This window comes from Pelmatolapia mariae, linkage group LG20 (assembly GCF_036321145.2).
Source record: "Pelmatolapia mariae isolate MD_Pm_ZW linkage group LG20, Pm_UMD_F_2, whole genome shotgun sequence".
Classification (NCBI taxonomy): domain Eukaryota; kingdom Metazoa; phylum Chordata; class Actinopteri; order Cichliformes; family Cichlidae; genus Pelmatolapia; species Pelmatolapia mariae.
The window spans coordinates 24,057,567-24,084,399 of record NC_086244.1 but is presented as its reverse complement, the minus strand read 5'-3'; the positions used below and the strand labels follow the sequence as shown (position 1 = coordinate 24,084,399).

At 40.5% G+C, this 26,833-nt stretch overlaps 2 protein-coding genes across 2 annotated transcripts; one reads left to right on the top strand and one right to left on the bottom strand.

Moving 5' to 3' along the window:
- Nucleotides 1–25: 25 nt before the first annotated feature.
- si:ch211-117c9.5 (sodium- and chloride-dependent creatine transporter 1) lies at nucleotides 26–13,678 on the top strand. Its single transcript, XM_063464323.1, has 14 exons — nucleotides 26–179; nucleotides 1,479–1,775; nucleotides 4,977–5,108; nucleotides 5,191–5,527; nucleotides 5,776–5,908; nucleotides 7,056–7,190; nucleotides 7,307–7,410; nucleotides 10,112–10,236; nucleotides 10,346–10,458; nucleotides 11,252–11,392; nucleotides 11,861–11,963; nucleotides 12,053–12,153; nucleotides 12,230–12,400; nucleotides 12,625–13,678. The coding sequence occupies exons 1-14, from the start codon at nucleotides 149–151 to the stop codon at nucleotides 12,751–12,753; spliced, it is 2,052 nt and encodes a 683-aa protein (XP_063320393.1). The 5' UTR covers nucleotides 26–148; the 3' UTR covers nucleotides 12,754–13,678.
- Nucleotides 13,679–15,020: 1,342 nt separating this feature from the next.
- slc26a6l2 (solute carrier family 26 member 6, like 2) lies at nucleotides 15,021–25,518 on the bottom strand. The gene is made up of 19 exons (XM_063464036.1): nucleotides 25,379–25,518; nucleotides 24,469–24,608; nucleotides 24,098–24,208; nucleotides 22,365–22,537; nucleotides 22,086–22,250; nucleotides 21,111–21,263; nucleotides 20,817–20,899; nucleotides 20,282–20,429; nucleotides 18,648–18,761; nucleotides 18,152–18,229; nucleotides 17,938–18,033; nucleotides 17,726–17,832; nucleotides 17,542–17,611; nucleotides 16,414–16,506; nucleotides 16,143–16,253; nucleotides 15,744–16,076; nucleotides 15,604–15,658; nucleotides 15,254–15,384; nucleotides 15,021–15,129 (listed from the first exon to the last, which is right to left on the bottom strand). The coding sequence occupies exons 1-19, from the start codon at nucleotides 25,516–25,518 to the stop codon at nucleotides 15,103–15,105; spliced, it is 2,328 nt and encodes a 775-aa protein (XP_063320106.1). The 3' UTR covers nucleotides 15,021–15,102.
- Nucleotides 25,519–26,833: the final 1,315 nt, after the last annotated feature.

Here is a 26,833-nt window from a genome sequence, read left to right as displayed (position 1 = left end):
CAGGCATTTAAAAACTTCAGCTGCCTCTGGCTAAATAAAAACAGCCAGCTTGCGCTTTTAAAAAATATAAATATATATATATATACACATACATATATATATTTATATATATATATATATCCATTTTTTTGTGCCGCCACTCAGCAGTATGTCACCTGAGTTGGAAGAGAACAGCCAAGGTGAGTATGACGTACGACCTCCACTGCTTAAAAATGACTTCTTAGGTAGGGTACCATATGAGTCAGCCACTAGCTAAAAACATAAACACAAGTAGGTGAATTAAAGCATCCCTGCTTCTGCCACAGTTTTAACATTATTGGGTGAGGATAAAAGCTTCCACACACCAGCTGCGCTTAACCTGCTTCAAATCTATTATTTTACTGCATCATGCTTGTACAGAAAGGAAATATAAATAAACATGGGACCAGAAGCTAGTCATTTAAGGGTATTTGAGTCTCTAAGGCTACATCTCTAAGCCAGTGTAGCCTTAGAGATGTTCACTGGTGGTGAATACAGAGAGACCCTCATGTCAGGGTATAGTCATTCAGCGTTCAGCTTATGAATTTAATGTGCCTCAAGGATATGATGCAAAATACTTAGATCTGTGGTGAAGACAGACAGTGTATACCTGTGTTGCCTGCCAGGTGCCTTCTTGGCCAGGCATTTTAAAAACTTCAGCTGTCTCTGCATTATGTCCTTGAGGCATGGCCATTTTATTTAAGGGCAGATTTTTTCTTGACTGGAAGCTGTTCCTCACACAGATGATTCATCAACCACAGGTATCCTCTTTTAAGGTTGCTCTGTAGATGCTCACATCCCTTACCTTCCCCACTCTTTTCTCATCCTCTGTTCACACACCCCCTCAAAACTGCTCTGATCTGGATTCAGCTGCCTTTGAATCCAGCAAAGAGCGGCTCACTCTAATATTGTGGAAAGACACTAAGTGCCACGTTGCATTTGTGTTTGAGTGGTGCATGAGAAAGAAGAAAAGCTTTGTAAGTAGCAGGGGAGCTTGAGATGTACCTTGAGGCGGCTTTATGCTGTGTTGTACCGCAGCACACTAATCAGTCTGTCTGTGAGACAGAGAGAATGAACATCGGGGGAGGGTGCAGTGATGACAGTATAACTGCAACTGGATGTGGGCAGTTTGCAAAAACACATCTCATGTATGTGTATATTAAGATGTATTACGCTCCTGTTACCGCTGGGGGGGAAAGTACGTAATAACTGGCCAAGCTTGCATTGACTATTTTCATGAATGGAAAGCGTGCAGACTCTCTTTCTCTCTATTCAGCACGAGTGTGGTCTAAGAGACCGGAGCTTGTCTGTCCCCAATGCTGATGTGTGATGTAAAGATCTGAAACTGTATACCTGCCAGATGATGTGTTGTAAATTTTATAAGGTTGTTATATTCATGCCATTTAGTCATTTCCATATCTTTGTGCTTGTTTTTGAATCAACCCTGTTCTTCTGTCCAGGTGAAATCAGTGTTCCCCAGCTGGACGCAGGGGTACTGTCTGAGGAGGAGGGCAGCGCATCAGCTCGCCCTCTGGTGCCTGTGCCTGGGGTGGGCTCAGGGTGCGATGACGGCGGAGGGGGTGGCCCAACGCAGACCCAGGACGATGCTGCGGCTGGAAATGGGTCTGTAACAGTACCAGCAGCGGAGAGAGAAACCTGGACCAGACAAATGGACTTCATCATGTCCTGTGTGGGTTTTGCTGTTGGCTTGGGCAACGTGTGGCGGTTCCCTTACCTGTGCTACAAAAATGGAGGAGGTGAGCTCCCAGAGCACTGTGTAAATGTACTCCGAGTAAAAAGTTAGGTGTGCATGACTGAGGAGCAGCATGGTGGCTCTGTGTTTAACACTGCTGCAGAGGGCAAGAAGGTTACAGGTGCAAACCTGCTGGTTGGCTTTCCGTATGCATTATCTTCCTAGCACAGATCAGAGACACGCATGTTTGGCTAATTAGCGATTCTAAATTGGTAGTAGATGTCTCTGTTGGACTGGCACCCTTTATCCTGCCTCTCAACTGTTGTCTGGTGGGATAGGTTCCAGCCATAGCATAAAATGGATAAATGACTGGTATTAAAAGCTAATGAAAAAAAGCTACCACTAAGAAAAAAGCTTCCACAAGAGAAAGTTAGGGTCTAGTTTGAATACATTGAAGCTCTTTTCTTTTAATGCATTCTTCATGGATGCATTATTTAAAATAACCAATTTAGGAGCTCCTTCACTTCACACTACTGGTGCCATCTACAAAGATTATACCAAAATTATACCATGATAATTGCCCTTGTATAGCAAACAAAAGGTGGCTCAGCTATCAGCCCTGAGGGTCACAATGCTGGTGAAAAAGTCCACCATTTAGCCACGAAACCACAATGGGACTAAGTCCTTACTGACCTCTTTATAATTATTAAAATACTATGAATACAATATTCAGCAACAAGAAATTCAACAATTTCCATGGTGATATGAATAAAGTATTTATCCATCTGTGTATCTATTTATAAAATATTATTTAATGCAAAAAAGATTACGAGTTACAATTAGCTTGGTATCAAAATGAAACGTATATTTAAAAAAGAGATTCCGGGGAAAACAAAGTTTCTAAGTTATCCTTTAAAGTATGGTTCTCTAACTGAACGATCATTCAGCAGTGAAAATAAACTCAGATAGGCAGAAGGACAACCGTGAAAGTCAATGCGATGAGATAAAGTTAGACAAAGCAGGGCCCGCGTGGCTGTGAACACGTAGCTCAAAAGCCATGCCCCATCATGTGATATCACCATATTTATTATAGCTGCCTGTTGCTTCATAGGCAGACTTAGGCCAAGCTGCACTACGATCTTCCTCTTCCTTATGTTGGCATATGATGTTATTTGAGCTGTTCCAAGTCCTCCTTTCATCTGTGCCAACTTTGTTCCCTCGTTACCTGACCTGACTGCAGCTTTTGGCCTAGACTTTTTCCTTATCTCTCTTATCTCTGCCCTACCCACTTTTCATTTTATTATGAGGTGTTTAGTTGAAGTAAAACTAAATGAGAGACTGTGTGTCTTAGTCCAGCCCTTTTTGTCTCCCATCTATGTGTCTTGTGACGAGTGGCTCTGATACCCACCTTCTGGTATCATATAACAATAGCCTGCCTCACACAGTCCACCCCCCTGTGTTCCTGCCCAGCACTCATGAGACAAACAAAGGTGCTCTTTCCCACCCGCCTGCTGATAAGGAGGCATATGGATATGTCACACAATAACCGTCCTGTGACTGCGCCCCGTCCTTTCCCTCCGCGTCAGCGCAGTAACATCCGCTACAGTACTTCACTTTCCACCTTTGACCAAGCCAGGGTACACCTTGTAACTCAACAAAAAGTATCAGATAAGAGCTGAGGCTTTTAGTGAGCACTGCTTGTTGGTGAAACAAGGACACGCTCCTCTGGAGACAATAACAGGTGAATACACTGTGAAAGCACAAAATTATTGCCCAGACAATCTCATCGTTTTATTTGTAACCCAGCTGTTAGGCCTGATGTGTCCGGTTTAGCTATGATTAGAGAGGATTTACTTAAGCCTATTAAGGATGCAGTTGCGTGATGATTTGGCCAATTTGTTTGGGTATGTCAGCACAAGAATTTTCTCCACTCATTCCATTCAGTCGTCCTATCGCATCTTTCTCCCCTTCTCTCTCTTTTCCTCTCTCTGCATCTCTCTCAGTCTCCCACCCCTTTCTCTCTTAGACTCTCGCTCACGAATGTTTCCTTATATGGCTACAGCCCTCTCCTCTCAGAGAATCACATAAAGAAAAATGAAGCGGATGAGAGAGAAATTGTAAAGCATTTGCACAGCGAACCAGGTCAATGCCTTCGTGTGTCATTTTTGTTATTTGTTGAACCTCTGACACGTTGTTGTCCCAATTTTTCTGCCAGCCTCTCCGGTAATCTGTCCATCTTTCCCTCCTTTCTTCTTGGCCTCTTTCTGCTCTGCGTCATAGCTGGTCATGTGACTCCCTCCCATCTGCACGCTGTGGTGGCATAACCGAGTTATGTTTATTACTATTCCAGCCAAATCATTGCAGGTAGATACAGGGAAGTAAATTCCTTGTGCTGCCTTTTTTGCACCTTTTTGCTATGTTTTCTTCTTTCTCATCAGAGCAGGCTACAGTGTGAGAATTCAAAATGAAGTTATTTATAGAAAACACTTGCTCTGAGCCAGCTGCTGCTGATCAAAACAAAACAAGTCCTAGATGTCTCTATCAGGACTAATAATTCCCATCTGAGTCCATTGTCGTCTCACATTCCCATTTTTCTGTCTCCTCACCTTGCAGTTTTTGAGTTCAAGGACAGTTGCCTCTGCACGCGGGAGACATTGTCTCCCACACTGACTTTCAGCGCAGCTTTTATCTGTGGCCTTGTCTGTCCTCCTCCCTGACTTCCCCCCCGTGTTCTGTGTTGCTTCTTCCTCCTTTTAACCGTTTCTTCTTGAGCTGAACGCTTAATTACTATGAGCCTTGTTGGTGTGTGTGTACTTTGCATTCTTAAAGACATTAAATATGACTTTCATGTCACGTTTTCTGCCTGTTTCATTGTCACACATATTCAAAGAGCCTGAATTTGTTAATTCTGCAGTTGAAATTAGAATAAATTATAATATGAATTAGTTGAATTTAATGTTAATGATATAATTAGTTGAAGATTTGAAGATATTAATGAATAGCATTTAATTGTCTCTAAATATGCTTCCTAGCGTAACGTCTGTGGGAATGTGACTTTCCTAATTTTCAAAGTCAGTCCATGGTCTATTTACATTTTTAAACATGAAAAAATGAAGTAATGTATTTCTCCAAAGTTACTCATAGTTGTTTAATTTAGCACATGAGGCATTCATTGTGTTTATTAAACAATATTAATATTACAATAGTACAGTATTGAACACTGTTTCTACCTGCCTGTGATGAATATGAGTGCCGTGTGTTGCAGGGGTTTTCCTGATCCCTTACTTGTTGATTGTGTTCATCGGGGGCATCCCAGTTTTCTTCCTGGAGATTGCCCTGGGACAGTTCATGAAGCAGGGAGGGGTCTCTGCCTGGAACATCGCACCCCTCTTTAAAGGTATGTGCAACACATTTATCTGAAAAGCTATAAATCTAGCCACCATTTTTTGATTTAGAGCTCACCTCTCCTTCTCCATTAGGTCTGGGCTTGGCTTCAATGGTGATCGTGTTCTTCTGTAACACCTACTATATCATGATCCTGGTGTGGGGCCTCTACTTTCTCTTTCACTCTTTCACTAACCCACTGCCCTGGGCCACCTGCGGACACCCCTGGAACACCCCCAACTGCACACAGGACTTTCGACGCACCTGCCACAACCGCAGTACTGCCCAGCCTGCTCTACCATCGTCTGCCACCACCAACTCCAGCCTCCTGTCCTCCGCATCCCCGCTGAACCTCTCCTCAGCCCAGCTCCTCCTCAATGGCAGCTGCATGGATGCTGAGGGCCTGCGTTCTCCTGTCATTGAATTTTGGGAGTATGTCATCCCTTGATTAAGCAGGCTTTCTGCAGTTTTTAAGTAGATTTTTAAGGCTGTGCACATAGGGTTTTTTTTTTATCAGTTGCAAAATGCATCTTATTTTAAATTTTGCTGGCATTTATATGCCATTTGCAGGATGTATAAGGAAATATAGTTTCACTTGCAATCCAACTGTGCACTTTATATTTGAATATTATTTACCTCATAGCTTTAAATGTCTTTGTTGTGTTTGTTCTTTCTTCTAGACGTAAAGTGCTTCGTCTGTCTGGAGGGCTGCACGAGCCCGGTGATATAAGCTATGAGATGGTGCTGTGTCTTATAGCCACCTGGATCATTGTTTACTTCTGTATGTGGAAAGGAGTTAAATCTACTGGCAAGGTAAAGTATTTTCTGCCTGTGCAATACATAATACATAATGTTACAGGGCTGAGTGCAGATTAATATTTATATCCGTTAGTATGCTGCACATAAAAGGCTGTCAGGGATCATGGAGTGCAGTCTAATGTTCGAACGGCTTCATGGAAAGATTTAAATAATTGCAGCATTTTTGCCCTTTGACCCCAAATCAGCTTTAGTGTAATGTGGGGATCAGTGTCTAGACTGAAACACAAATTACTCTAAATATATGCATACTTTTATTCTTTTAAAAGTTAGTCATATTCTGTATATCTTTTCACTCGGGCTGCAATCCCTAAATCTTTATTATGTAACACTCTGCATACAGACTGCTCAACCTTCCGTTTTGTAGTTGGCAAAAAAATGCCCATTCCTCATTCTTTTGAATCTCCTTATGCTGTAGCATATTGAGATGTGTGTGTTTGCATACTTGTGTCTCCAGAGTAGCCAAAGCTCATAGAGAGAGGGGAAAAATAATGAAAGCCACTGAGCCAGCCAGCTATAAGCCGATTAGTAACTTTCCACCATGTTTGAAAGCTGGAAAGGGGCTTTTCTGTCCATGTTCTCCCCTAGATCAAGGCAAATATGTGCTTTCTCACTGCTTTGCTCTCACCATACTGAAGCTTGGACTTGATTTTTCTATAAGGTAGCAAGGTAGCAAGCTGTGACTTTCTCTGTATAATGTGACAAAGACTGCATTCTGAAAAGGACTGCCAAAACCCCCTGCTATTGCAGGAGGTTTACAAAATATCTGGCTTTCCATTTACAGGCTACCTTTTCTCCAAAGTAATATGACAGGCCTCATTACACATCTACTACAGGAAGGACCTAATGGGCTTCTACTTATGACACGAGTATTTGCAAAGCAGGTAATTGTTTAATCAAAGTGATAAAAACATGCTTAGGCCCAGCTAGATAAGCTGATGAACCATGTTGATAAGAATTAAGCATTTCCAGCTAACCTGTTCATTTAATATGAGGGGCCCAACTGTTTAGTTTTCTACTTTCACTTAATGCAAGTTACTGCACAGTCTTCAAACTTGACCTCCCCACCCCAAGTATGTCCCAGAAATGTTCCTAAAAGTATTTAGAGGTGTGCTTAACAGGTCTTGTTTTTATCTCTCTGCAGGTTGTGTACTTCACAGCTCTCTTCCCTTACCTGGTTCTGGTTGTTCTTCTTGCCCATGGGGTCACTCTGCCTGGAGCGTTGGATGGCATTGTTTATTACCTGAAACCAGACTGGTCCAAACTGGGAGAAGCACAGGTTTAACTTTTGCATAAGCTTTGCTTTGGATAAGAACTGTTCAAATGACATCTAAGAAATGTAAGTCAAAAAACAGTTTGGGGAAAAATTACTCACACGTGTCTTTTCTATAATAGGTGTGGATAGATGCCGGCACTCAGATTTTTTTCTCCTATGCCATCGGACTAGGTGCCCTGACTGCGCTGGGTAGCTACAATCGCTTCCATAACAACTGTTACCAGTGAGTTTATACACAACATAGAATCAGACACTACTGTCACTGAAAGGGGGCCAAAATCAGCACAAAGTCATAGCCTGAATCTGCATTCTGCTTCATGTGACTGTGGACTTCAGTACTAAAATAAACCAGAAAAAAAATGTATTTCCACTACAAATAGGCTTTCTTTCACTATACACCCAATGACAGGGAGAAGTGCAACCTCAGTCTGACCTTGCTAATGATCACATGAAGACCCAAAAAGATCTGAAACATTCCCTCACTTGCACTTTGAATGCTTTATTGTAAGATCTGCTCTTTTCTCTGAACGCCACTATGACTATTAGACTAAAACACTGTGCATTCGAAGTCTGATCGAAGATTCACAGTCATAAATAGTTGTAAATATATAAGAGATCTATTTTATCTTCAAGCAAACATCCCTTTATGCATTTCCAACAAATGTAGAATATCAAGTATGCACTCAATGAAAACTCTCACATGGCTTCAATGAAAGTTTTCATTGCTTTGTAAGCTTGCATATGTTTAGCCAGAAGAGACAGATACGTAAACCTATTAAGAGCCTTTTGAGGTATTTGGCTACACAGTAGTAACAAGGATTTTATTTTGATAAATCTCAAGCACTTACTTATTTAGAGGGCCCTTAACAGCATGGGCCACATTTTTCTTCCTCTCTTGACCACAAGTGAAAGTTGAAAAATGAGTTCACATGAGAGTTTTTCAGCCCTGTTTCTTACACACATTAAAGTAGGCCCAGAAATAGATGGCAAGATTTCTATAAGCTATTCTTAGAGTTGAGCATGTAGTATATTTTGCATCTGGGGTACAGATTTCTTGCTTTAAAAGTAAAGCAAACATAGCTTGATTTATGTTCTTTTTAGTCATGATGGCTGCATCTGTTTAGGGATCAAACTATCAGCATGTCCATCTGTTGGTTCACCACTTATATGCCCCAAAGTAAACTTCTTAAACAGTGCACACACTGCCATAAGAGAATCTTTTACTGAGTCAGGTGTGAATTGTTTAGAATATAGCAGTCAAAGGTCACAGTCATTGTGACCTCGCAAAACATATTCCTGGTCATAATGCAATAATTCCTCTGCTGATTCATATAAACACTGATATAAACACAGCCTAAGAATGCTAGCTGTGCACAAAAACAGCCAAGTAGTGATGCAAGCAAGAATAACTGGATTTTTCCATATGTATCATTTAATATTTATGATCATTTGACATATCTCTTCAAGCTATGACAGAAAAATGCAGTTTTATCGAGCAGTTTCTGGTGCCTAAGTTGCAAAGAAACAGCACACTGTTTTGCACCAAAGTCCTGGTCCAGCCAACCTTTTGGCTATGAGGGCAAAAACCTCACACATGCAAGGGGGTGAGACCTGGCCAGTGAAATTTGCCCCTGTAGTGATGCTGGCAATTATTTTATTTTTAGCCTGTGGCGATAACCTGTTCTGCATTGAGCTTGATAAACCATTTATTGAGCTTTTATCAAAAGTTTAATCATTTACAAGTATAGATACAGGTATGTATTTTTTTTTTTGCCTCACTAGCCAACACAGGAATTTCAAAAATGGACACAGAATGAAGTCTTCAAGGGAAAAATTCATATGAAGTAAAGAAATAACAGATATAAATGACAGACAAAATACAATTTTTTTGAAAGTCCATCTATAAGTTGTGGAATATTAGGAAATGTAAATAAAAGTTTTAGACATTTATCGTAGATAAAGTTGACATCACTTTTTAATAACCAAAAGATGAACAGTTCTAGTATTTTATAAAAAATAAGTAGTTTATTAGAGTGAGTGATTGGATCCTCTGAATATACTTACACAGTGTTTACACATAAATAGTAAGCTAAAAAATAAAAGTAAAGTTAGGCGTAGTTTTAGATAGATGGTAGCAACTCTGTTATGTTGAGTATAACTTTTTTAATTCAGCATTTAACAGCTATGTTTCCTGGTGTGTGATGACAATTACAGCCTCAAAGAGCAGCTCCATAACTTTAAGTCGTTTGAACAGTTTGGGTCTTATTACGGACTGCTTTCTTAAAACAACCTGTCATTCTGACTTGTTTTGATTGTTTACATCCACACACATTCTTTTGTGCGCTGCCTCAGATTCGTACAGATAGTGCTGACTGAATGGACTGAATTGCTGTTGAATGCATTTGTGTAACAGTGTTATAATAATCATCACAATGCAACTGCTGTTTGTACATTCTTCATATCAGTCAACATTCTTGGTTAGACTTGTCAGAATAAACAAAGGATGCCTGCTCACCATGTAGGCAGATAACAGAGACGTTGTTGACTTAATGCTCATTAGAATCTCCTAACATCACTGATATGCATCATAGATATAGGATATATTGCATATATGGAACACGTAGTCAACTTGGTTTTCCTTTCAATCTGTATCATCCGTGACCTTGAGACAGCCTTATTTGCTCTCTATTCTCCACCTGACAACTGCAAAGACAACATCTGCTTTTATAGAAATTGCTATTGATCCCCAGTTTAGCTTCCCGGCCCATCTCTACTCTCTATGCCAGTGTTTGTCTTGAGTCTCTGACACAGACCTTATGTTACAGCACAATATAATGCATCCTTCTATCTCATTTCATTTATTTTATGTGATAGTTTCCTTGTTTTTTTTCTTCTTCTTTCTTATTCTCTGTATTTCTGTGTAGGGATGCATTTGTGCTCGCTCTCATCAACAGTGGAACCAGTTTCTTTGCCGGCTTTGTGGTATTCTCTGTGCTGGGTTTCATGGCTACAGAACAAGGAGTGGACATCAGTAAAGTAGCCGAGAGTGGTAAGAATACACCTTCCCCCCTGAAACGCTGTGTAATTTGTATTAAGTAATAAGCATCACCAGTGAGAGCCACATGTCTACAATGATGGCTCTGTTTCTTAATGTGCAGGTCCAGGCCTGGCCTTTATAGCCTATCCCAAGGCTGTGACTCTGATGCCTCTGGCACCGCTCTGGGCAGCACTTTTCTTCTTCATGTTACTCATACTGGGGCTGGACAGTCAGGTACTAATGACTGACTTTCCTTTATATCATAATTTTGGAGAAAGAACTCATCTTACACAAGATATATACTAATTTTACTTGAATCTTACGTGCTTTTATTTTTTGGTGTCAATCTAATTCCTTCTCTTTTTCTATCATACTTCCATTCACTAAACAGAGACAGAAACAGCCCGAAAAACCAGTTTTAGGATTGCATTTCTCAGCTGCCTGTTTGTTGTGTGTCTGTTTGAGCCACTGCCTACATCCATTGTTTTACAGCCCAGGGATTTCTCAATGAGCTTCTGTGTGATTCACACAGAGAGCGTCTGTCTGCTCTCCATTCATTTACTCTCACTTTCAATTCTCTCCCTTTTCTTTCCCTTCTTTTTTTTTAACTGGCATAGCCTATGAATATCCTGCCATCTCTGTTAAATAATGTAAAAATAGCTTCGCAGCTGTTATCTGCTCCACTCATTATGGTTGCTGAAATATGTTTCTGAAGAGATACGCATAAGCATTCTTTAACAGGGAGACGGTTCATGATAAAGTGCTCACCTGCAAACTTTTAAGTGTCACTTCAGTGCATCTGATGTACAACGATCGTCTGAAAGAGGAGTTTATAGAGTAGTTAGTGGGATGACACAGCGTTCACCTCTGTACTGGAAACAAGAACTAGCTCATTTCTGCACCTTTATGGATATTTTTGTGTGATATTTAATGTGTCTGTGATATCAGACAAAAATACTAACACACACAGAGTCGAAGAATTCTCATTCACTTTTGTTCCTCTACGTTCCCTCTTTTTCACTTCCAGTTTGTCGGGGTTGAGGGTTTGATAACGGGAATCATGGACATGCTGCCCCCAAAATCTGCTCTGGGCTCGCTTCGGCGAGAGGTAGTAGCTGCCATCTGCTGCATCATCTGCTTCCTCATTGACATGTCCATGGTTACTGAGGTAAAGACAAATTTTTCGGTTGTTAAATGTCATTTAGTTGTATTCTTCAGAATTAGGTATTTTTCTAGTTAGCTATTTGTAGATTACTACAGAGTACCTTTTTTGTATCATTCTAATTAGGTAGATTTAATTTCTTACCAGTCTTGTAGTAAAGATAAGTGTCCTTTATGGAGCTTCTCAAGTTTTGCATCATAACCTCCTTTAACTAATAATAAAATGTGCTTGTTGGAACTTGTAATTGGAACTGTAAACCACTCTTAGAAACCAACTGCTCACATATTGGCCCTTTTAGCCTTGTACCACTGCTGTGCTCCTAAATTTGTTAGAGTGAATGCATTCTGTCATTCAGACGTAGCTTTCACTTTAGATTTGTGGAAAGATTAACGGAAGGAACTGCATGTCTGAAATGGGTTATGAATTATTAAAAGGATGGTTCTGATGGTCTTCTGCTCTCACCGTTTCTATCAGGGAGGGATGTATGTCTTCCAGCTGTTTGACTACTACTCTGCCAGTGGCATCACGTTGTTGTGGCAGGCCTTCTGGGAGTGTGTGGTGGTTGCATGGGTGTATGGTGAGACAGCGCTGCACAAACACAGCACAAATTATACAAACTGCACTGTCCAGGGCATTCTCACAACATCCTTACATTACCCCTGTCAGGCGCAGACCGTTTCATGGACGATGTGGCTCGTATGATCGGCTATCAGCCCCTACCCTATATGAAGTGGTGTTGGTCCTACATCACACCTTTTGTCTGTGTGGTACGTGCTACTTCATTTTTTTTAAGTAAACTGTATCTGCAAGTGGAAAACTAGTAATATCTTGGCATTCATATAGGGAGTGTTCCTGTTCCACGTGGTTAACTACAAGCCCCTGACCTACAACACAGTGTACACATACCCCATCTGGGGTGAAGCACTTGGCTGGGCGCTGGCCCTATCCTCTATGCTCTGTATCCCTGTCACTGTTCTCTACAAACTACTGCGCTGCAAAGGATCTTTGCGGGAGGTCAGTATTCATGGGTGCTGGCATGTCTCTTCACTTGCATTCTCCTGTTTCTGTTTACTTTTGATCAGTAGGAATGCGTCTCCTTGGATGTTGCCATCACTCGTCTATGAGTTATTTGTTCAACTGATTTCCTCATTAATCATTAAAGAGGGCTTATTGCAGAAAACTAAATTGTCCCCCCCCCCCCAAAAAAACCCCATCTCATTGTGTTTTTTACTCTGTAGCGCTGGCAGCACCTAACCACACCAGTTTGGGGCAGACATCACCTGGAGTACCTGGCCCCTGAGAGTGAGGCCAAACTGCTGCCCCCTGCAGGAACCAAGGGGACGCTGCTCTTTGAGAGTGTCATCTGATGAGCTGAGCTCCACAGAACAAAAGGGCCAAGGTCATCTTTGACAGCAGCAGACACGTACATACGCGAACAAACTTATAGATTAATTACACACCCTTCCGCTTTAAAACTATAAGAAAGACCTGGACAATGGACCAAAGATTAGATTGGAGAAAAACAACCATGTATTCATCACATGCTGATATACCCTCTGCTCTGTTTTCTGACTCTACCTCGCTGGATTGCCCCTCTCTTTCTGTCCCACTCCTGCGTTTGTGCTGTTCTGTCCTGTATTGCTTTGTCTGTGTGATGTGTCCGGTGTAGTTTGCAATATCTTCCCTTTCCGCGCCTTCCTGTCCACGTTTTAACAGCCTCACTCAACCCAAGCAGTCATGCCATCTTCAATGAGCATAAACTTAAAAGAGTCTGATGAGTTGTTTTAAAATTAAAGACCTCATATCTGCTGCTGATAATGCCACGGTCTGAATGCTTATGTGTGTAGATGCACGTATGTCTGTGCCCTTGTGTTTATAACCCTATGTCCCATGCGTGTGTGCGTGTCTGTATGAACGGGTGTTGCGTTAGACCGTGGCGATGGTATTTTCCATTTATATGTAACATTGCCTTCGGCCATTGTTTCCTGCCAACTGTTCTCTGTGAATTAACTGTACAAAAAAAAACAAACTTCCATTTGTTAAAAACTAAAATTATCATGACAAGCAATGCACCACCAATTCCAGCTATGTATTATAAACTAACTTAAGTATCCAGTGTGTTGTACGGTCTGTGAATCAGTGTTAATATTTGGAGGGGATGATGATTATTATTTCCACGCGAAGAGAAGGAGAGAAACCTCTGGGTGAGCTGTTTAAAGAGCAGGAGGCTAGGATGACAGAGAATTGCTGTGACGCCTGGTGAGATGCAATAAATGGCCAGATAAAGATGGATGTAATGTGTTTTTTATGGGTCTTTATTTACATACTCATTCATTTTTATTCAAATAACATATGTACAGAAAGCATTCTGGAGCAGACATTAAATATTTTATAACTTTACTTGTGTATAAAAACAAACTCCATAGATGTTCAACAACTGCATGTTTTCAACATTTTAACCTTTGTGTTGTCCTTGGGACATTTTGTCCCTGAGGACCACAGGTGTATGGAAATCGGGACGACATTATGAGGGTTACATTCAGCACACATGAAGTTGTTTAGTATGTAAAAGATGGATGAAGCCACTGTGATGTCATACAGTGGTCTTTGGACTGTTTGTTTTATGGAGATAAATGTTTAATCTCAGTTTGCTGCTCCGTTTGGTCCCATTTCATTAACCCTCATAATGTCCTCCCGATTTCCATACACCTGTGGTCCTCAGGGACCACCGTTGGTAACATCCAAGTAGTTAAAAAAATAGCTTAGACCTTTATCAGTGTTCCTGCAGGCTCATCATTTATTTTGTTAGCATCTCATTAATTAAGAGTCATAAACATGTCTATTATACAGTTTACACATAAATACACATTGTACGCTGTCTAATCATTTGTGCACTATCAAATACAGTTCCTACATTTTTGAAAGCTAAAAAGTAAAAGATGAGGGAAAAAAGCAGGCAGTTATCAGTACACAGACAGCAAATCATATTCTCGTTTAGCTTCTAAACAGGCGCACTGTTTAGCTTCTGATAGGAGCAATAGCAGATGACATGCAATCCCAAAAATAGAAGGGAGCTCAAGATGTCAGAGCAACCACACATGTAAATAATGACTATAAATAGACACGCATTTTGTTACTCTAAAATGTAACAGCTATTACACAATGCATGCCATTCAGCTCATTACTGCAGGCTTTGGGAAGGGGTACTGTAAGAATTAAGGCTTTGGGGGGGGGCACAGCCAAACAGTGACACTGTTTAGATTTTATTGATTATGCGTTGGAGACTTTTGGCTTTTGTTGTCTTTAAAAAATATCAACTGGTAGACGCATGCCTCTCACATATGAGTGTCCCTCTAGGGTCAACCTTTCTTTCTAACACTCTCTGCTCTCTCACACTGGCTATAAATACAGACTCCTATTAGTCCACTGTTACATTCTCCCACTAAAGCCCCGCCCCTTCCCTGTCCCTTGCATGCACCACAGTGTGAGAGAGCTGCAGTGACGTCTTGCTGTATATCTCATTAGAGGATATCATAAAAAGCCTGTTGCCACAGCAACCGCTCCCTATGTTTCCATAGCAACCGGGCGCCATGTCAAGGTGGTTCATTCTCCCTTTACTGAAAGGGGAGGAGACGATGGTGAGTGATGAAACAGAAAGCAGCCTGAAAAGAGGAGGAGGAAGAGGGCTAAATTTGAGTGAATCTGACCCCTGCTGGTCACATCTGGGTGTTGCGGAACACTTCCTGAAAGAAATTGGAAGATCCAGAGCTTAATGTGTGAAAATATCTCAAAGAATGTATTTCTTCAATGGCAAGTGATAAATAAACAGAGAAGTCAAAAGTGTGATAAGTATTGATGGTGACCCACAAGCACAAAATCCGCCTTCCCCCGTTTCTTGAGAATATAAAGCACTGCATCGTGGACGGTGATAAACAGCCGGCTCTTTGGGATGGACGCTGAGAAGAAATCCGCTGCTTCCAGCTGTTCCACGACACAAGCTGTTTTACCACACATAAATGGAGAGAAATATGCATGACAATGAGAGAGCATATTGTAGTCATCTAAATAAATATTCATGTGTCATTGTCATCTGACAGGGCGTAGCAGGGCTCCACCGAGGCTATGACCTTGTCGCATTCATTATGTAAAGCTTCAGTGCCTTAATTCAGCATTAAGGAGAACCCTCTGTCTCTGTTTTTGTCCGATGTGTCCTTTACCTTGGCAGCCTGCTAAGTAGATGTCCAAATTAACTTCTCCAAAGTCCCTGAAAATCTGGGAGAAAAGGACAAATCTCACGTTAGTTCTCTCTTTGTCATTCTTTAGAAAAATGATAACATTTCAGCAGGCACACACATACATTTTTCAGTGTCTTCACAGTGACCGTGTCCACAAAGCTGGTTGTGGAAATGTCCAAGATGATGCTGTGCGTGCCCGATTCGCAGGCCCGTTTTTTCTCTTCATCGCCGTGCCGAGAAAACTCTGTGATGTGGTCATAACCTGTGTCTGAGTCTGAATCTGACATGGTTATGTCAGGTTCGTAAGCCAAGTTCACTTGGCCTTTATGAAGGCCATCTGTAGCTGTTTCTGTCATGCTAAAGGCCACACTATTCCCGTTTCTCTCTCTTGTTCTTTCAGAGACATTTTCTATGTTCATCTGGGACTCCTTTAAAGAAAATGTGCAACTTAGTGACTAAAGATTGTGACTTACTGATATATTTTGGAAGAATTAGCAAAACCTTAATTTCAGATCTCATACTTGTTTTTTTGCCTCCTTCTTGGCTTTCTTTTTCTCTTTCTCTTGTTTACGCTTCTGCTTTGCATCTCGTTTCTTCTTTGCTGATAGCAGCTTCCCAATCTCGATTCCACTCTGCAACAAGAGCCAAGCATCACATTAAAACAGAAAGAGGAGAGAAAGTGAGAAGAGTGAGAGAGATAGTGAAAGCAATTAAGGGTGCTGTAGAAAGCAGAGGCAGATTTCACACATACGCACACACAGAGCACAGATTACTGAACACGGAACCACATACCTTCTCCTGCAGGACCTCCAAGAACATCTCGGCATTTGTGTAGTAGATAGTTGCAGATGAACGGAAGATTTTAATTCCAGGAATCTCTTTTGCCTGCATGAAATCACACATTAGAAGGTTTAAGAAACTCACACCCTGCTCGTATCTCATTTGCAGTTTCTGCTTTCCTCAGATGTTGTTTGACTAAATGGAGCTCCTCTACCACTTAATGATTGTAAGTAGATGTAGCCTTACTCACAGTGCCTCACTACCAGGGTAAATCGAAACAAATTAGCATTTAGAGAAGGTAGTTGCGCGTGTGCCACGTTACTGCAATGGGTGTAAATGGAAATGGAACAACCTAATTTAGTTAAAACTAAAAGTCTGCAACTCTGTGAAGCTGTGATTACAGCTCCAGGAGGAAGACATTTAGGAAAAAAAATCTGAATTTTTAAACAAACATGGGATATGCCAAGGTTTACTCTTGTTTTTTTGTCTAGGAAACCCTTTAATACAGAAGTGCTTAACAAACACGTTTGACCACCTGTCATAAAAACAAGAAAATGAAAATATTTTAAAATTTGGCAAAAGCTTGTTTGACACCAAAAGTTAACCAAGCACAACATTCAAAACTAACATGTCAAAGGATGCAACTAAGTAGCTGCAATTTGGCATATTAATAAAAAAATAACAATGCGCTGGACTATTTTTGCTGCTTTTTTGGTTAAACAGTCAATCTGAAAAATCACGGATAACAACAATAATTATATTTTAGCATTAAAAATATGTTCTTGATTGAACAGCTTGGATTACAGAAACGTAACAAAAGATTCTAGCCCCACTATTGCTTTAAGGCATAAACACTGAGTGGTGGTCCAACAAACTTGTTGAGCACTCTGTTTCATACGTTTATGAGTCAGTCTAGTGGTGTCTTTCATTTCAACTAGTAGCCTTTCAGTCGCTTCCTTGAAGTTGATATTAGTTTAACTAGTGGAGAAGTGGAGAATTTGAAAACTCAGATTTTTTAAAATCTACCACTATACGCATGGTTAATTTCCTCAAGTAATATATTTATTGTTGTTATTTGAATTTGGGCCAGCTTAAACTTTAATTTACATGGATAAATATGATCCTGAAGAGTGTTCTTACCTCCTTGTAGGTGTCTGTGTCCAGATAAAGTTCAGTGCCTGGTAAGTTGCCCAAGATTGAGTAGCGTGGTCTGAAAGGCATGAAAAATGTCAAAATTACACCAACAATTTCCCTGCATCTCATTTAAGTACCTCATCGTGATTGCATAGACATTACTAATTGATAATTAGAGTTGTGTAGTTACAGTTGTGTTCTGAAGATGATAGTAAGCATGGAAAACGCAACGGCGACAGCCAGGCCCATGTCCAAGTTGAGCACGATGGTGCTTATGAATGTTACGAGCCACACCAGCTAGAGGGCGGTATGAACACTAAACGTTAACAAGGTCCACAGTGCCACAAAGGTCACACAGTATTCAGCTGAGCAGAGTGTAAGCTAAAGAGGATTAAGTCTTACCAAGTCAACCTTGTTGGTCTTCCACAGCAAAGGGAGATCCATAAACTGCTTAAACATTCCTTTCAAGTTCACAAACACGATTGTGGATAAGACAGCCTGAGGAGCAAACACAGACACTAATGAAATCACGCATACCCATAACCTCACCGGCTCTGAAACTGCCAGGAGGGATGGCGATCATTAGCAAGAAATGGCTCAGGAAGGAGAGTGTTACCTTGGGGAGATCTTCAAAGAGAGGACCTATTTTCAAAACTGTGATCAGCACAATGATGGAGGAAATCACCCCCGCAACCTTCCAAACACACACACACACACACACACACACACACACACAATAAATGGTCTCAAGATGACCATAAAAATCAGGTGTAATTTGTTGTAAATGTCTGTGCAAACGCTTCAGCCAGTCCAGAAGTTTTCCCTCTTAAGCTTCAATGTAAGATCATCATGAAGGCAGATGACCCTCAATCCATGACCCGAGGGTCTCTAAGGACATACCTGCCACACTTCTGTATTTAACAGTTTAAATGGATGTATTTAAAATCTTATGCTTGTCACATCAAATACTGATTTTTTTTCCTTTATATTTGAAGATCAATTTAAAAAAACTGCTCTTCAAAACTTCCTCGTCCTTTTTTCTTATTTTAGTGCCTGAATCGTTTGCACAGTTGCAGTTTGTGCTGTTCGATCACAGAAGTAGTTGTTTTTACTTGTGTCTTGCCCCCTGTGCTCTCCTGGACAAGACTCCGTGACAACGAGGAAGTTACAGAGTAACAATGAAAAAATCCACCAATAGTGTTACTGAGACCCAACGCGACGAGCTCCTGGAAAGACAAATGGCAGACACACAACACTTTGGTTAATGGTATTAATGTGACTTCAGGTCAGCACAGCTTTTGGGTCAATGACATCAGTGCACTCCTTATTAATTTTTTTGACCAGGCCAGCACGTCACTGCCACGCTGAGAGATGTGGTCGCAGTAATTAAGTTTCCTGATTGCAAAAAAGCGTGTTGGGCGTTAATTTTTTTAGCAGTCTCGCCCTTAGAGCATTTGACTGTTCACACATTACCTCTGATCCCAGTTAAATAGCTTACACGTGTGTCAAAGTGTGCAAACAACACAATGATTTTTAATACACCTCTATGTTTGTTTTGGCATTTAAAAAACAAAACATCCAGGTTCTTTTTTTGCATGCATCTAATTTAACCAAACATTAATCATTTCTCCAATGAACTGATTACAAAACCTGATTTACCAGCAAATTATAAACAGTGCAGTTCAGTTCCAGGACATGAGTTTGCATGGGGAATTATTAATCAGGTTACAAAGAACAAGCAAAAAATCGAAAGTGATGCTTCTGTACTGCTTGTAACTCATTTAATTTCTTCTTGTTTCACACAATGTATCTTTTTATTTTAACATTGAATCATGTAACTGACTGATTCAGTTATAGTCTGTTATTATTATTTGGCTAATTCAGACACCTGTGACACTTTAAATAACTCTGGAGGGCACTGAAGGAATAAGAGAAAGCCATTTCCCAAAATTGCACTACTAGTTAGAACTAAGTGAATAAATAAAAATATACTGCATGAATAGTGTAGTCTCTCTCTTTGAAGCTTTAGAAACAAACAATAAGAGTTAATGAAACAATGTAGATAAGTATTTTTTGTTGCAGCTCACACTGTCTGAGGCTACAATCTAAACCTGAGATGTAAGATTAGAATGCTTTGGTTATTTATTCTAATGCAGGGATGTCAAAAATCGTTTGACATCTGGGGCCAAATCCAGCACACTTTGATCCTAAATGGGCCAAACTAATAAAACTCCCCTTTCTGCCAGTGTAGCAGATACAGAAATTGCAGGAACTTTTCCTTTATTTAATTGTTTATTTGTTTCTTAATTACTTTGATATAGTATGAATAGCCATGGGGAAGTTGGTAAAAAAATTATGAAAATACATTTAAAAGACATTTACATTTTAAAATTTATGCCCTGCATTATATTTGGTAAAGCTGTCCAGCGGGTCAGATTGGAGTCTTTGACAGGCTGAATCTGGCCCCTGGGCCTTATGTTTGACACTACTTTTCTAAAGCATTAGCTGAAGTAAATTTATTTCAATGAACTAAGCACCTGAAGCAAAATGAACAGAAGCCTATGCAGCTGGGCCAAAGCTTGATCAGTGACAACCTGAGTGATTGTTTCCACTAATGTGGCAGGAATAGCAGACTACAGAGTAAAGTCTAATTTTAGGCCAAAGTTTTACTCCTCCTTGTTATGAGAGAGTCAGTGGACTGCTTGTACTGTTTGTGCAGGCCACTGTGCGTGCGTGCTTTCCTCACCTGGTTGCTGTCCACCTTGTAGCCATATTTGAGGCCAAATGTTTTGCCCAGAGAAATGTTGATGGCAAAGCCCACAATGGCCACAGCAAAAGCATCTCCTATAATGCCTGAGAAGAAAGTGGTATCTGGAGCACGAGGGGCCTTGAGCCTGGAGCAGAAGAAAAACGTGAACTGTTTAACTATTTATAAGCGACACACACATGAATCTGTTTAATAATATAGAAACACGTCAAATTAAATTTTATGAATCCCTCTTTAAAGGCCAGTAGCTGTTGTATACATGTATGACATTAATCTCCTATTATGGCTGGTGTTTACTCCACGCTGTTTTATGGCTTCCGTGGGGAAACCTGGCTTTTTCCATAACAGGAGCCTTCAGGAGACACGCTGTTACACACACACTTCTTTGCAGATTGTGTGACAGTCTTATCAACAAATTCTGCATTTCTGGCAGAAATGAAAAGGGAGGAAATTTTGTGCCCTGGGTTCACCTCACCAAGTCCAGCACTTTATTTCCACACAAAGATGAGCTTACCCACTGGGAATTTCTCCAACCACGTCAATGTTGTATTTACTAGGAAGTTCACAGAAGTGTGTAATGATTGTTGCTGCTATGACCTGTTGATTAAAAAAACAATGTCACTTCAGTATCATTATTTCTTCTTATATTTCTTTCTTGCAAACAGCCCCTTTCATGTGCAACTATAGCGTTTCCTGGGTCTAGTGTGATCATTGGGGTCAAGACGCCCCCTGCTGGGTGCGTAAATCAATACACCTGCTGTTTTACTGGCAGAGAAAGGATGAAAGAAAAACTAAAAGGAAGACTTACAACTACGAGCTCTATTGGAATAGGCAACGGCAGCTTCTGTCGGTAGCAGTCATTGATTTCTTTGACCACAATGAGAACAGCGAGTGCCACCAGGCTGACCACCAGCTCTGGCACCTGAGTCTGCGGCAGCAGGCCGCAAATGTCCAACACAGTCTGTGAAAACAAGAAAAACAAACAAGTAAGGCAATACAAACAATGATAGTACAAGAGGACTGGAAATTCGGCTAGTACTTAAATACAGCAGAAATCTCCAGCAGTAAGGAATACATGCCATCAAAATTCAGCTTCCACTTAAACCCAGCCATCTTTGTGTGTTTGTGTCTGAAGCAAGTTCATTTAAAGCAAACTTGTGCCTATCTTCTGTTTTGTTTTGCACTTAGCATGTGTGTATTCTCTTAAACTGCTTGATCTGACTTCTTCGAAGTGTGTTTCCAAGTTGAATATTGTCTCATTACAGCAGGTAAAATTACAACTTCATCTAATCTGATATGTGTGTAATAACATCTAGCATGTAAGCTCCTGTAATTCCCTGCATAGCTCCAGTGAGATTAGCTTCAGCTACTGGAACCGTACTGGTGACTGTAATTGGACTGGTATATTTCATGAAGCTCTTTTCTGGCATTACTGGCCAAGCAAAACTTTTACTCTAAAAGCCATGTTCTTATAGTACTTTATATTATGCACTTTGTTGCACTGGAGGACACACACACACACAAACTTTGTATTTATTTACAAAGGTAATAGGAATAACTCATCCATTTATGTAGGTGCAGGCATCATAAAACTGTTGTAATTAGTCCAGTGCAGTCATTAAATAAAAGTTAATGATACAAATTTTTAACTTTGCAAAATTAATTTTTTAAATGTTTAATTGTAAAGGTCAAAGTAGCACAAAAAGTAAATAAATAGTGACAGCAATTTAAAATGTTAGTGTACTTAAGTGTGAATTGGATAGATAATGATTAACACACTCACATAAATGAGGGAGAGGGGGCCAGTGAAGCGAGACGGTGTGATTCCAAACAGGTACTTGAGCTGGGAGACACACACGTGGCATGCTGATCCTGTGGTGTAGCCACGAATGAGGGGCTCAGAGAGATAGGTGACCACGAAGCCAAACCTCACCACACCCAACAGAATCTTAGGATGTAAAATGACAAAGTCAGTGAAGGGAAGGAGGTGAAATATGCCCTGAAAGGTTTGCTCATCACTTCACTAAAAGCTGTACGTCTGACACACAGAATAGACACACACCTGAAAGATTCCTGTCAAGACTGTGAGGGAACATGCCACCTGTACTCTGTAAGCATCGCGTTTATCGATGTCCACAGTTTCCGTCCCATTAGTGCCATTCACAATAAAGTTACTGTCAGGTGCCAGCCTTTCTGTCACACTCCCGACCATGATGCTGATCACAGCAAATGTGCCTGAGCATACAAAATACAGCCATGTGGACACACAGATATTCATAGAGACATATGGAAGAATCAGATTAGCAATGCTCCAAAAGTTGATTCTGTTCATCTGGACATAGCATTTTCAGTGGGAGAAACGTTTCGTCACTCATCCAAGTGACTTCTTCAGTCTCAGCTGACTGCAGGTTTCCCCAATCTTATAAACAGTACATTTGCATAATGACTAAAACCAGCCCACTGAAGGAACAATTGGCTGGGAGGTCAGTTCCTTAATCTTAATTATGCAAATTCTCATGACCATTGATCAACAACCACTGACCAAAACCCACTGATCAAAGACCACTGATCAATGGCCATGAGTACCATTCACAGAGAGTTGGGGGAATGGCTGCAATCACAGCATTGTAAGATGGTGAAAGATGTACCCTTAGCCCCCCTCCTCAATTCAGAGAGGGTCTTTCCCTTTTCACGTAAATGGCCTCCTTGACTCCGCGCTCAAACCAGCGTTCTTCCCTGTCCAGGATGTGTACATCCTCATCATAGAAAGAGTGTCCACTGGCCTGTAGGTGTAAATAGACTGCAGAGTCCTGGCCTGACGAGGTAGCTCTTCTGTGTTGTGCCATCCGCTTTGCCAGAGGTTGTTTGGTTTCCCCGATGTATAAATCCTGGCAATCCTCCTGGCACTTAACAGCGTACACTGTGTTACTCTCTTTGTGTCGGGGGACCCAATCCTTGGGGTGGACCAATTTTTGGCGCAGCGTGTTTTGGGGTTTAAAAGCCACAGAGAAAAAATGTGTCTCAACTGTTCCGATACGGAACGACATATGGGATCACTACAGGGTTTTGCTTAGTCAGCGGTTGTCCTTCTCTCCTGGATCGGCTGGAGCTTTCTTTAGGTGCCTTTCCAGCTTTGACAAAAGTCCAGCTGGGATAACCACATTTACTCAGGGCCTTCTTGATGTAATGTTCTTCTGCTTCCCTGGCTGCTGTGTCTGTGGGAATGGTGGTCGCTCTGTGTTGTAGCGTCCTGATGACACCCAGTTTATACTCCAGTGGATGGTGAGAGTCAAACCTTAGATACTGATCCGTATGTAGGTTTATGGTACACGTCAGCTTTTAGATGTCCCCCATTACTGATGGAAATCTCACAGTCTAAGAAGGCTAACCTGCCACTTTTCATATCCTCCCCGGTGAATTTGATGTGTCGGTCCACCGAGTTAATGTGATCCGTGAATTGTGGTACGTCTTGAGATTTGATTTTCACCCAGGTGTCATCCACATATCTGAACCAATGACTTGGTGGTGTGCCAGCATAGGATAGCAAAGCCCTCTTTTCCACTTCTTCCATGTACAAATTGGCCAGATTGGGGAAACCTGCAGTCAGCTGAGACTGGAGAAGTCACTTGGATGAGTGACAAAATGTTTCTCCCACTTAAAACGCTACGTCCAGATGAACAGAATCAACTTTTGGAGATTTACTTACCTGGATGATTGAGAATGCATGAAGACAGATTAGCAATGATGTTAAAGCTTTTTTGAATTAGGAAAACAAGCATTTTCCACATCACTCACCTATAGAAATGTGTCTCGATGTACCAAAGATGAAGTAGACCAGCACTGGGAAGAGGGAGGTGTAAAGGCCATACACTGGTCGCAGGGAAGCCAGAAGAGCATATGCCATACCTTTTTAAAGAAGACAGAATGCATATGTGTCAGCTTAAAGTCCTTCAGACACGTTTTGGTTGCTTAAAAGATTGATAGAAACATCCTTTTTCTGTTTACTGATTAGAGTGGGATGGGAGAATTGATATCAGCCTGTGTCATAATTATTGTCTTCAGATTTGGATAAAGTTAAGGTAGCTGCTTCTATTACAAACATTTGTACTGAATTTGTGTGGCTAAACAGTGAGCTCCCTCAAGTGCACACATTCCCACATACAAACCCTGCGGCAGATGCATGATGCCGACACTGCAGCCAGAAATCAGGTCTCCTAAGGCATTTTCTCTGATGGAGTAACGAGGCAACCAGCTGAGAACAGGGACCCAGGTTAGAAGTATATGTTTCAGCCTGGGCACCGAACATCTGCAACAGTCATTCCAGAAAGACACAATTTAAGTGCTGATATTGACTTTGTAGTTTGTAGTTTTTAAGCTTAAATAAATAAAGAATATCTATGTACCTTTTTATATCTATTAGTCTGCTGAAGAGGGATATATACAAAAAGACTGACAATGTAACTTGTGAACTGTACCACCTGTTACATCTTTTATCAGCTGGGGCTGTAAAACATTAAGTCATCACTGTGGCTTAGGGTAGAAATCTGATAAGCTACCATGGAGTAATAACTAAGTATTTAACAAAAATAAATAAATAAAATAATTAAATGCCTTTCTCCTGCATGAATATTTGCCTTCTTTGTCCCAAAGAAATATGTAAGGTAACAAAGTAAGTCTTGACCTCCTCTGCCATGTTGACGTGTTAACAGTTATGAATTCATGTAATTGAACTGTCAATAATTGCTTTTGTGATTCATCAGTATCACTTTTATGGTCAGATATGATGTGCTGTATCACAAGTTGTTTTAAAGGTTAACCAGGGAAAATTTTCAAAAATGATGAACTTTGCTTTGAGATAACAAAACAGTTAACCAACCAGACAAGTCAAACCTCTATCTAAACATGCAAACACATTCTTAGATCTTTAGCTCACTTCATTAATAACTTTTAAATGTTGAGAAGTTCTAGCACTTCAACAATTCCATTTGGATTAAAAAACATTTTCTTTATTTCTATGTCTTATTATTTTCTTTTTATTTGTGATAACTCCTTCCCATGTCTTTTTAAAAAAATTACCTCAGGGACTCTTTCACCTGATCACCCAGTGTCGGTTTAGTGGACCAGGTCCCTTTTTGAGCCACTTCATCCAGGCATAACTCATCCAGAACCTCCCTCTTCACAAAATACTCCACAGATTGCAAGTCCTTCTCCTCCATGTCCTTGTCTACTTGAGCAAATGTCTGAGATCTCTGTAAAGTTGGGTTTGTTTTGAGGGTCCTCTTGAGTGGTACGGGCAGTTACAGGTGTCACCACTGTGTGAAGAGAGCGAACCCCCCTCAGTGTTCTGTAATAATGCGTCTGTGGGAGTGACTGTTCCTTTCCCATCCTGGTAAGAGAAGATCCACCTCCCCACATGTCCCTGACTGCACACTTGCACACACCTGATGTAATGTGTGTCTGTGTGAACATGCATGTGGGTTGGCCCATGGCAAATAATTTGCTAAAAGTAACTTAAAAGGCTGAATTGCAGAAACCGCAGAAAACTGCAACTGAAAAACAGAACATGTGTTGTATAATGTAACGCATGTGCATTAATACAGAGGTTTTTTTAAACACTTACTCAATTTTATTTTAATTTTAGTTTCCTCTGTAAAGTGTATTTCCTCAGTGAGTGACAATAAGGGATATTTCTATTCTATTCTATTCTGAACCATTCTCTCATAATCTGCTTCTAAATCATCTATAAACACCTTATAGAATAGAATAACCTTTTATTGTCATTGTACATTTAAAAATGTTTACTATCTTTATTGTTTATCTATTATCTTTATTGCTGTTGAGCTTCAGTAAAGAGATAAAATAACATCATTTTCATTGTCAGCAGAAAATCCATGCCAGATATTTCTTACGGTGTCTGATATGTTTCTTTGAACCTGGCAGACTAGTAAAAACAGGCAACACCCTCGTGGTCTAAATGTCACCAGGTAATCTTATGTATCCCAGCTGCCTGTTTACATATAAGGTAACTTTGTTACACATGCCATGTTTGAAAAATCAAAGAACAACATAGAAAGGTTTTATTTTTGTTAGAGATATTGAAAATCTGAGAAGAACAAGCGGTGAAAAGGGCAGATTATTGCAAAATCATCTGGGGGGGGGGGTATGTCAAACCCTAAAAATTTGTGTCTGTACACATGATCTGTGTATGTCTGTCAGTACGGCCACTTAAATATAAAGAATTCTGGCCATTTAGCCTTGAACCATTTGGCCTTATAAATCAACTCATCAGTCACATCGCTGGCATCTATACAATGTTTAAAGTTGAGCTGGCTAACATTTAAAGGTTTTGTCAAAATGACTTCAACTATTGATTGGGATCTTCATACCTTGAACAGAAGAAGATAGATAACATAGTCAGTGATATAGCTAGGAGGGAATCATTGAACTAAATGAAGGATTTATATTTTGCCCACACTGAAAAAGGTATTTATATTTTAAAAAGCAGCATAGTCTCTGTTACTTTTGGCAAAT

Excerpts from the sequence above, each read along its gene's own strand:
- si:ch211-117c9.5 (XM_063464323.1), top strand. The coding sequence starts at position 149 with ATGTCACCTGAGTTGGAAGAGAACAGCCAAG. Across the intron at positions 11,393-11,860 it reads ACATGTCCATGGTTACTGAG|GGAGGGATGTATGTCTTCCA; the intron begins GTAAAGACAAAT and ends CGTTTCTATCAG. Across the intron at positions 11,964-12,052 it reads GGTGGTTGCATGGGTGTATG|GCGCAGACCGTTTCATGGAC; the intron begins GTGAGACAGCGC and ends TACCCCTGTCAG.
- slc26a6l2 (XM_063464036.1), bottom strand. The coding sequence starts at position 25,518 with ATGGAGGAGAAGGACTTGCAATCTGTGGAGTATTTTGTGAAGAGGGAG. Across the intron at positions 17,612-17,725 it reads ATCATCTTCAGAACACAACT|ACCACGCTACTCAATCTTGG; the intron begins GTAACTACACAA and ends CATGCCTTTCAG. Across the intron at positions 16,077-16,142 it reads AGAAGGAGGCAAAAAAACAA|TCACTAAGTTGCACATTTTC; the intron begins GTATGAGATCTG and ends CACAATCTTTAG.